Below are 11,991 nucleotides of genomic sequence, written 5' to 3'. Positions count from 1 at the left end.
AATGCAAAGTCTTTTTAAAAGACAGTATGGACTTCAAGTAAATTCTGTGTGGGTACCATCACATATGGGTGTGAAAGGAAATGAGGAGGCTGATCATGGCTTAACAGGTTTTAAAGTATTCTCAAATGGACATTAAGTGACATTAAGTAAAACAAAAATAAAAGTGTTAATAGCGGAAGAAGTACAGAAAATATAGCAAAATTAATGGAAAGAATGAAGAAAATATTGGTTCAGAGAGAAGAAGATTTGGAAACAGGAAGTATTAATAACAAGAATGTGTATTGGACATTGTTTATTAAATCAATGCTTACATAGAATAGGAAAACATTAGAATGGAAACTGTGACAAATGTGGGTTAACAGAACATGTGCTGATAAAATGTGAGGTTTATGAAAGAGAACGTTTCCAATAAAGTCAAGCTTTAAGAAACTTGGAATTTTTTTTTTTCAATCCAGGTTTTGTTAAGTGATGGACATACAAGAGTATATCGCGAATTAGTTGTTTATTTTAAAGAAACAGGATTGATTAACATGATATAGGATACCGTGTATTTTTTGTTTTATTTTTATAATAAAAAAAGTAGAATTTGTTTCAAACATCCTAGTCATTGGGCGCTTCATCCTCCTTTCCAGTAGGTGGCGGGAATGCTCTTTTAAATTGGTTTGTCAACCGCCATAAATCCTAAAGAAGAAGAAGAAGAAGATTTCATTGGCTGTTTTGTGCTGCGTCTGAAGCGGGAGTTTTGGATTACTGGTAAAGGCGTCGCTGACATTCCTTTGCTGTACAAATCAAGATTTTTTATTCGTTGGACTATCTGAACAAACGTTCAACATTTGAAATTCTCTTTGTTGCGACTTTGTTGAGCATTGTGTAAACACTTTAACAGAACCGATAGTTTGATACGGGTGTTGGTGAGATCTTAAGAGCTCGAAATTGGATTAACGTCGTTAGTCGCCTAATATCAACTAGTAACAGGCGAATGTGTCTCGTGTATCATCGCTCGCAAACGTCAATTTAACCCGAGCTCGCGCTTCCCGCTCTCGACGGTCAATAGAAGGTTTTTACCTCAGAAATAGCATGATCCCTTAAACCTTTATTAAACGCCGTAACCTTGGTAGAAATACTTGTAACGTACAGCTTCAACTTGACATGGAGAATTACCACCAGTCGCGACATGACAGCTCCAGCAATGGAAAAATGCTTCGGAAAAAGGGATTTGGAACTGGAATTTCTTCGCTCGGTAGTTCAGATGACGGAGACAAAAAGACAAAGTTTGTAAGTATTTTTCATTCGCATTTCAAACGTAAATGGAATTTCCATATGTGTTGTCTTAAATCGTCTTGTTAGTGATGTCAACCCAGATTTTATCATCTGAAATATGTCGTTTAAATACCACAATATTATTAACGTTAAATGTCAATAAAGTGCATGTTTTGGTGTGTAAAGGTTAACCATGTCAAAGTCAAGGCTTGTTTTTTGTGTCTTATTTATTCTGGTAATGTTAAAGAGTCAGACATGGTTGTGTTTGATCACAAATGTCTAGTCATGTAAACTGAATAAATTAAGTTGAGTAAACTGTTACTATTACTTAATTTGTATGATAATAGATAGAACATGCCTACATATGTGCCCTTATTCAGTGTCATGAATTTATGGTAGTTGTTGACTGTCAGTGCTAAATCAAAGGATAAAATTAGCTCAGGGATAAGCAGAATAATCCAGTCTTGAGTGTAGAAAGAGTCTTATTTCTGAACGTCCAGCGTGTGTGAATGACACTGTCATGATTTAGTTTGGCATATCTTCATGTGTTTTAAGTATTTGAATTTGTTCACTGCTAATATGTACACAAAATGTGTTCATCACATTCGAATTAGACATTTCCCTCCACAATGTTTTTAGGTTGTCAAATATTTTAGTCCTGGGTCCATTTGCATAAACTTAGCTGCGAAGTTAAGACTGTGTCTAAACAACTAGTTTCACTGAGTAGCAGTTAGTTAGGACTAATCGGTCATACTTTTAAGATTTCAATTAGACCAGTCTAAGTTACCTTTTCATGTAACCGACTTAAAAAAGTTATGACCAGTCTTGAAGATAAAACAAGATGACAAACTTCAAAGACTAGAGTCTAAAATAGTCACTGGTTAGAGTACTTTGCTTGGCTAAAGTCATGATTAAAAGTCATAATGGCTAATCTTCCACAAAATATTATTTTTGCTCATAACTTGAAAAACCTTAGTCAGAGTTTGTCTATTCTTTTACAGTGTATTCACAATGATTTTTAAAGCGGGGTCAAATGCTTTTGGCGTTAACTTCATAAACAGCTCACTTGTTGGAAAGTTCTGGATGTTTGGTATTTGACTAACAGTCTTGAGATTTTTTTTCCATCAACACACCCTTGTGTGCTATGCGTATAGACTGCAAGCTTATCCATAGCTTTCTTTTATCAGAATGAGGTCTGATGTCAGAATTTGTGGAATTTTACTGTTATAGGCCAGACTTGAGTATGTTGCACTGAGCTTTCTTTTAAAATAAAACACTGGCTGTCTTAAAACTGTCTTGGAATCTGTTGTTGTTCATGTTCTCTCTCCATGGTTCATGTTTTGACAAACCTGTTGTAAATGTTGTGGTTTCTAAACTTTTTAAATTATTTAGTGGTAATTAAATGTTGAACTCTTGTCAAGAGTGTTTTATGATCGTTTATTCAAAATAAAAACGTGCGTTATGACAGCCTATAAATTTGTGTAAAATGACCGAAGCAGATGAAAATTCAATTTATGTTACACAATCATTGACAACAGAAACAGTTTCTGTTATCAATGTTTGTGTAACATAAATCTTCTCTCTAGGTCGTTGCACATACAATCCAAAGTATTTTCGTTCTTGGCGCTCGTTTGTACGGTGTCTCTGAATTGCCACTCCTCTCGAGATGCTTGGAAAACGCAGAAAATCGAACCTGTCCGAATTTTTTATGACAGACGAAACAATCGAGGCAGTGTGTAGAAGATGAATAATGAATCTAAATGTAAAAGGAATCTAGATAGATCTGAATGGGTTTGAAATGAGTTTTGACCTTACTGTTATTATATTGTTTATGTGCTAATGTTGAAATAAGTTTTAAAGTAATAGTACTTTTAGACTTCAAAGTTTGTTTGAGTAGTAAAAAAGTTGTAAAATTGCTATTCCTTTTTCTTTTCACTTGTTACTTTGCATACATGATGTATCTGCAATCTGGTTGTTATAGGAAAAAAACTAATAACTGTTTTAACAAAAAAATATTATCATCTTGGCATTGACTCTCAATACAGGCTCTAAATATGTGGTTAAGATATTAGCAATATTTTTTGTTTCCATTTCAACCTCAACTTGGATCAATTGTTCAAGTCAAATATGGTCAGTAACCAGTAGGTGGCACAGTAAAACCACAAAATGACAACATTGAGACATACTTTTAACCATTTAAACCGCTCTCTTTCATGTGATTTCATATCCAGCTCAATAAGGGTTATCTATCTGTTATAATATTACTATAAGAGGTTTATATATATTTGTTTATTGGGTTTGGGCAAGTAGAAGAGGGGGTGTTGTTATTTTGTTTCCTCAAATTCAGCTGCAGATATGCCCATAATTACACAGAAATGATTTATCTGCTTTGGGTGTGTCATAAATGTGTGAAATATGGAAAGTAACAGCGTATGTTGTACTTAAGTTCATTTAATGTTTATACATCCATTTGATTAGTTATGCTGAAATGTTGTGGTAAAAGGGGATGATGTTTGTTCATTCTGAGAAAACCTAGGGGCTCTGTAAAGCTAAAGTGAGATGTTGTTATTATTATCACATCAAGCTTAATATGTCAGCATAAGAAGGCAATAGCTATCTTGACAGGCTTGAAGTTGATAATATATCTGGATTCATGAAATTGATCTGCATCTCCATATACTTACTGTATACATTTAATTGTAACTGTTACATGTTTAGCGTGTAAGGATTAAGTGCAGAGAGTAATTTTTTTTTTAAAACTGCATGCCGTGTTAATGAAGCAATTCCGCTAAACCCTATGCAAGTTGTTTTGGTTGAGTCATCGCTTGCTCAATTTAGATGGGTAGGTGTAGTTGCCAGAGCAGGTGTTCAAATTTGTTGGGTGACATTCTGGGCTACCCTTCAGAAAGCATTGTCCTAGGCTAAATGTTCAGCTTCCCCATCTGTCTCCAATAAGGGAGAGAGACCGAGCAAGAGACCATGCAAATGTGAGAGAGATGAATTTCAATGCAGCTCATAATACTGCAACAACAAGGGAACATAACATGGTGAGGGTCACCAAACAGCTCTCATTACCACCAATTATGATGCCAGATTGAGTTGTCTATATTGCGGATATGCAAGAAAGAACTAGGGGGAACAAAATTGAATGAGGAGACTTGAGGGTGAAAAGAGGTAAGAAATTTGTTGGTGTTATATATCCATGCAGAGCCAAAACCACTTGATGGATTTTACTAGCTTTTATTCTCATGCTGTTTTGACAGCCCACTGCCTTCTCTCTCCCTCCCTTCACTAGGAGTGAAGGAGTCTGTGAGCAGCTTAACATGAAATGTTTCCACAGTGATGGGCAGGCAAGACATCACTGTGCAACTGCATAACTTGTTGATTGAGATTTGTAAAATTGGAACACTGTCTGAATGTCACAGTCTGTCTGGAATGCTTTTGACTGTTGCTACTGTTGGCAAGACATCCTGGCATAAGGGTCTATCTAAAATTAGTAACAGGAAAAAGAAGCGAGAAAGAAAAAGTCAAACGAATGCGTACTAGACTGTATAGTGCTCTAGGGTGAGAGGGCTGCATTTATCATATGAGAGGTGAGAGTCTGGAGCTGCTCTTGCCTAAGTGGAAGGGCAAATGGCAGCATTGGGCATAAAGAATAGAATGGATGTGGAAAAAGCAATTATAGAAGCTGCCAGTGATTTTCTACATTTTTTTTTTACAAAATGTGCTGCTGCCGTAATGGTGCAGTTAACGTTTGACTCACCTTAATAAAATAGATTGGACTCTCTTAAATGCACAAAACAACAATGCCAAAAAATAAGTGCATCTATCAAGGCCAGTGCAATTATATCCAATTTCCTTAATCTTTCTCCCTAGTTGTATCCATATTTTTGTGTTAATTTGTATTAAAGGTAATTTACTTATTCAGTCTGTCACTCAGGTGTCAGGTGTCAAACATTCTACACCTGAAGGTTTCTAAGTTGCCATAGCTTGTTCCCTTTATCGGCTGTACTTATTTCCTGGTGTGATGAAAAGCTCGCTGAAAACTAAGCTGTCGTCGAAGCCAGCAGGAAGTTGTCTCTTCCAAGTGCAGACTGAAATGTAGGATGTATGCCTTTCCTTACCTTCTGCAAAAAGACAGTTTTAATATTTCTTTCAACTTACAATTTTTGAAAGCACTGTGTGGCATCAAAAGGCACACTGAGTCAACCTCTGTTTTATCCTGTCTGACAATATTTTGAGGCATTTTGTGATTTTCACAAGGAGACAGGTTTTGATTGTAGTACAAGATTGTATGGATGTTTACTTAGAGCTGCAAGATGTTTCAGACTTTGTTTAAATCTGTCACAGACCGAGATGGATCTTACTGTTTAGCAACTTGATACTGTAGACAACGCTGACCCTTTAGGCAAACACAGTAAAAATGTTTTTACGATGAACACAAACGTCTATGCATTGCAAATATAAATATAGATACTATAGTTAAGTAACTCTGTAGGAAAGAAAAGTCCATTAATATTTGAAGGGAAAAATCTCCCCTGTAGATCCAGACAGTGATATTCTGTAGGGGTGACAATGCTCAGTGTCTGAGAACACTCTAAGCCACTGCAGAAGGAGTGTCTGTATTGAACAGGGGAAGAGAGAGCACAGACTCTAGCAGCTACCGCATGAGCGTTCATGACTGGCATGATGAAAAACACTTTCTCTGCCACACACACACACACACACACACACTCATACACTGAAAGAGATTGTTTCTTGTAACCATGGCAATAGTGTACCAAAGCATCAGCACATGAGTAGTGGATTCAACCTCCACCTGCTAAAATATATGTGTTGATGGAGGTGGTGATAGGTTCAACAGTTGCGTTGTGTTCTTTGGCTAGGCCTTCAAGTTGGGCTGGTTGACAGCACCCATGTTGTGCAGTTTGTTACAAAGCATGGCATGACAAAGAACGAATAAGAGATTACCATCTTGATGTCTCTGCTGTTTGGGGATGAGACCCGAAGTGTGATATGGTTTCAGGATGGTGTCTTTCTCCCTTGTTCCTGACCCGTCGGCCCTGCCTGAAAGTCCCCTGGTGTGCTGATTGCTATGCAGCTCTGAACTTGCCTTTGGCTCTTTATCCTGACCCCAGCTGTATCCGTGGAGACCAGCTGTCAGCCCAGTCAATTCCCCTCTTCCTCCTGACAGACCACATCGCCCTTCGGACGCAAACCTGGAGATTGGAAGAGCGCCAGAGATCCACCCTCAGAATGAGGGAAATAAATAAATCCAGACAGATCAGCAGACATGCACATGCAGGCTGCTGTGTCTTTGTGGAGGTAATATGTTATCGAAACAAAATAGATGTAAACATACTTTGGACCTTTCAAATTAATTTAACTTCATTTTGTGATCTCTGTTGTGCCTGACAGAGTTTGACAACTGAAAGAAAAGAAAAATCATTTTGAACCATGACTTTTTTCTGCAGGACACGAAGGAATTGGATTGACTTCCATTGTATGACCACAAAACCTCAAAATTTATATTTGTTTTCCACAGAGTCGTAATACAGGTTTTGAGCAACATGAGATTGAATAATGTTAGATTTGGGTGAATTTATCCCTTAATTGACATTGTCGTAAGCAATAATAAAGTACATTTCATTCACTAAAGAAAATAAGTAAACTAAACTCAGATATTTTATTAGAATTGTATACAGTTATCTCTTTTAAAGTTTAATCTAAAAGTTTCATTAATTAACAACTAAAACTTTAGAAGAGGTGGAGTTTTTGTGCATTGATCGTATAGCTGTCTCGCTGATTTGCCATGCTTTTTTGTTTATAACTGCAAGCAAACCTTTTTTATTTTCATCACAGAGATGTATCTGGCTTTGAAGTCTTTTGCAAGCTGAATGAAGTTTCATGAACACATTTCTCATTACCACACTTTGGCCTCTGGTCAATATTCAACTGTCAATTACCTCACTGTAACTTAGTTTGGTACTTTGTAAGGTAATTGTGATTGAACTTTGAAATTGAATTCAATATTAATCGGTAAAAGTAGTGCTGATTCAGGTAGCGATATTAGAAAATAGTTCAAACATGCTGTGAAGTATTCTATGTTTCTAAAAATCTGAATGTGCATATGTAATTGATACATATGTTTCATATGTTACACAACAGAGCTCTTGACACAGGAAACTACACCTCGTACATCCTTTTATTGGATTTCGAGTCCAGCGTATCTAAAGTATCTATTTCAGACTCACACGTACTGTACATAATTGTATTTGCCTCACTCTGCCTCTGTGATGTGCATAGACCGGGGTGGTAGTCTGACAGCTGTCAATGGCATCTGTGCATTGAGGCTGAGCCCAATTTCTGCACTGCCTCCACGGTCTTGACGTCCAAGGTTAAGACAATCACTGGCAGGTGGGTGTGATTGAGCCTAATGGACTGCAATTGACATGATTAGCGTCTCTCACCTCTACTGAGGTGCTAGTGGATTGATTTTAATAGCCTCTCCTGGCAAAGTGTCGATGGAGGAATCTGCATTCATGCATTCGTAGTCAAAGCTTTAGCTTGACCTTCGTGCTGTCAGACCCCCTGCTACCTTTTTTAGTCAATTACCCATCTAGTCACTGTTTCATTTTGATGTCCAGTGCTGTACCTGCTTGTTAGCTGGCCTTTGTGCTGAAGCTTTTCTTCTTCTTTATTAGTTATGACAGACTGACACAATTGGAGTGATGTTTGAGATTTTTTTCAAATGATTTTCTCTTTTTTTGTATTTAGTTTGATAGGTATATGCACGTAAAATTGTAAAATTAATTTAATTTAAATTTGTTCAAATCTCACCTATGTCAGTCATGCATACCTTCCTAGTCTACTAGTTGTTTGTTTCATTCACCTCATCACGCCCAGCCTGGCTGGGTTGGGAGACAGGGTTTCCTAGCAACTGCCACTAGGTAAAGCCCCATAACCCTGTCAGTACCATTTTTGTTCAAAGCAGGTTCTCTATTGATAATCATTTAGCTCATTTAAGTTGACTTGATCTTGACTTTGAATTCTTTGGAAAGCTATGTAGTATGTACAGTTCTTCCAGCTATCATTGACATTCACAGAGATGACCTTTTATTGAAGACTGTTATGATGGATGACCGATTGCAGTGACCCAATAAACATGGTTATTAATAATAAAAGCAGGCGATACAGGGTAACATTGTTAATTATGGCAATAATTCCTTTTAATTAGACAGGTGCAATGAGGGAGCGTTGCGTCACTCCGGAGCATTCCCAGAGCAGTCCACTCTCAGGTAGTGTTCGCATGGCGGTTTGCAAGTTCCATTGCGCCGTAACCAGTGGCAAAATTTCTCATTATAACGGATTCTGTAGTCATTTGTTGCATCGCATCGTGCGGCTAATGTGAGGTAGACAGTGCAAGGGCTTATGTTTATAATCTGATGCTTAATGTTTGGCAACCGAGCTGTAAAGTGCACTTCTGTGAACAGAATAGAGCGTGATGCTTTAAATTAGCGCAGAATTATGACGCAAGTCAATCTACAATTGACACAAAAGTCGCATAAATTCCGTTCAGACTGAGGTAACATTGCGAAACATCAGACCTGTATCTGATTTAGGACCACATATTGAAATGGCTCAGATCAGATTAAAAAAGATCGGATTCTATCTGGTTTGTCCTGTTCAAACTGTCATGCAGTAAACAGATCTGGGTCGCGGATTTTGGTGGTAGTGTGAACGTGGCTTCTGTCCAGTCAGAGAGCTTAGCTCTTCCAATTTGTGCAGCCTGATTTGTATGAATGGAAGGTCATCACGTCAAAGGTGATTAAAAAGCTGCTTTGAATGACAATCCAAGCTTCTCAATTCTATGTGCTTAACGTACAAGGCTGGCAAATCAACTGGCAGAAAAGCAAGACAGCCTTGTACTTTCAGTACATAGAAGGAATAGAAGTAGAGGACTTTTCTATAACTTTGACGGTCATGCAAATAGTGGTATTAGTTCAAGGGTAGTTATGATTACTAATGCAGAAATAAATGGGGTTTAGTCATGTCAAACAATGTTTGCACAAGGGTTATACTGCATCTGTTTCCAGCAGCAGGAGACATAATTCTTTTATTACATACACTTTGTCATAGCTTTAATCTTTCTATGTTGCCGAATATGAAAAAACAAACTTTTCTTTATTGTTACAATTATGTATGAATAAACTCCTAATTCTATTTGTTTATTTGTTTATTTCAAAAGGATCCCCATTAGCTGACGCCGAAACGACAGCTAGTCTTCCTGGGGTCCAAACAATACATACAAAACCCAATAATTACAATCACAATTACTCCCAAATATATCATATCAACAACAAAAAAAGATTGTTCCAAAACACAATTGACCTTTAAAACACGGTCCTCTTCATAGAGTCAGATTTAGGTAAGGGTAAAGAGATCTGTCGACTATTCGCCCCTCTTGTATAATATAAATGCATATCTGAATAGTAAATTATATTATCATAAAAAAATGTAGAAGTCCGAATGGTAATAATTCCATGAAGGTATACTAACATATTAACAGATTGTCTATGCTTGACCATCAGCCAAGCAAGACGTTCATGCATCTGCAACATTGGTTCTCGAAGCACAACCAAGAGCAAGTTGTTTTGAGCCACTTGTAATTTTTTTAAATGACTACTTGATGCAGCAGACCATACAACAAAACCAATGTACAAACAACACGCCTAAACAGCTGTGGATTTAGAAACTGTTCACATTTACGCACAACTGCAACAGCTCTACCCATTTTAGCCACAACTGTATTAATGTGATCAGACAATTAGCTTAGCCACTGTAGCTAAACGTTAAAAAGTTTGTTTGGCCATGAGGTTTTTGGTTAAATATGTTGATGATTGAGTCTGTGCACTTGACCTTTCATTTTTTTTAAGCTGAAAGGTTGCTCACACTTCAAAGGGAATCTGCAGGCTTTTTCTTTATACTGTATTTGTCTAGTTAATCCTTGGGATGATTAACTTTGATTAAAAAAGAAAAAAAAATTAACTTCTGTTAGTATTTGAAAAAAAATGTGTTGGGCAAAATCCGAGTATTATACTAATACTAAAACATGGAGTTTATAAGGTTTTATTTTTAAATTTTTCCTTTATATGAAACATGATTCAAATGGTGCTTGCATTTTTTTGTAGTTGGAAGTATGCATAATTTGAATTTCATTACTTGAACTTTCTTCTAGTATTCTTGTTTACTGTAGGTGGTCAGCCCACCATCCTTGGCTGAGGTTGAGAAGGCCGCTAGCTTACGGTGCTGGGTGTGTTGATCTCATTAGAAGACCTGAACTCAATCCTTGCAGTTCTGCTCTGCTGTAATGAGGATCTCCTACTGCTTTTCCTTCCCTGTACACAGACTGTTTTTGTTTGGGTTTGTCTGGTCTCTGGTCAGAATAGCTTACCTTTTATCTAAGAGGTGTTCTTCTCTATGTATAAAACAATGACTTTTTCTCTTCTGTAGCGGTGTCAATCAATAGGAGTTTTTCTCTTTTGGTCATGTCACACTTGCTGTAAATGATTAGTGCTACTATCAAGATGTTTGTCAAGCTTTAAAATAGAGAACTACTATGATATCTTCAAAAACTTCCAACAGTAGTTAGAGGGTTTCAAGTAAACTGATTTGCCATGATGCAATGAATGGAATGCCTCTAACTGCTTGGAGAACATGATATTTCTTGCTGCTTATGAATCTGTATAAAGGAATCTGAATATGAGTTTGTAGATGGCTAAAGGCTGTGAGAATCACGGGTGGGGAGTTGGATGACGAAACGGCGGTAGTTTAGACACGCCCTGGTGGCTGTGAGAATCTTTATTGTGTGAAGTTAATTAATATCCGAAACATGACTTTTATGTTCTCAAGTGCTCCACATTGGGGCCCTTTTAACCTGCTTTTTCTCTCAACCATGTATGGAGAAGATTTTATTTTATAACCAGAGGAGTCACTCTTATCTAGCTTTGCCTTTATTATAGAAATTCTATTTTGTTATTATATTAATTTGTGTGGAAGACTTAATTGGTTTGTGCTCTGCAGAAAGCACACATATTTAAGTTTCATATTTGGTGACATAAATGTAAACAATGCATTTCAGGATAGTTAAAGAAAATATATATTTAGGATTAAACATTTACATTTAGTCATTTAGCAGACGCTTTTATCCAAAGCGACTTACAAGGAGTTTAAGGAGCGATATGTCACACAGGAGCAGTACTGCAATAGGTGCCAATACAAAGTTACTGGTTTCAACAAAAGTTAGACCACTACCTGTTGAGAGAAAGAGAGAGGGTTAGTTTTTTTTCCTTTTGATTTGTCTGTCAAGTATTCACTGAAGAGATGGGTTTTAAGTATTTTTTTTAATTTTGTGAGAGATGTGGTTGACCGGACCAGGGTTAGGAAGAATGTTTCACCCGGATGGAGTTTTGAATGAGCAAGAACGCGATTAACTGCTCTTATGGGAATGCAATACAAGACGCGTCTGGTTTGCTGAATGCAGGGATCTTGATGGAGTTTAGGAGGGTGTGATAGTATGCCGGTGAAGATCCAGTGATAGTCCTGTAGGCAAGCATTAGTGACTTGAATCTGATACGGGCTTCAACTGGTCGCCAGTGGAGAGAGATGAATAAGGGTGTCTCATGAGCCCTTTTGGGCTGTTGGAAGATGAGACGTGCTGCGTTCTGATCC

The 11,991-nt window shown here is 37.3% G+C and overlaps 1 protein-coding gene across 1 annotated transcript in view; it reads left to right on the top strand.

Moving 5' to 3' along the window:
- Positions 1-745: 745 nt before the first annotated feature.
- diaph3 (diaphanous-related formin 3) overlaps positions 746-11,991 on the top strand; it is a 215,609-nt gene continuing 204,363 nt past the window's right edge. Inside the window, 1 exon segment of the mRNA XM_056735197.1 lies at positions 746-1,275. Within this exon segment, the coding sequence (XP_056591175.1) occupies positions 1,150-1,275 (126 nt within the window). The 5' untranslated portion in view covers positions 746-1,149.

The sequence above is a fragment of the Triplophysa dalaica genome, chromosome 21 (assembly GCF_015846415.1).
Source record: "Triplophysa dalaica isolate WHDGS20190420 chromosome 21, ASM1584641v1, whole genome shotgun sequence".
In the NCBI taxonomy this organism is placed as follows: Eukaryota; Metazoa; Chordata; class Actinopteri; order Cypriniformes; family Nemacheilidae; genus Triplophysa; species Triplophysa dalaica.
Note: the sequence above shows the minus strand (reverse complement) of the source record. Positions and strands in the feature narration are given on the sequence as shown.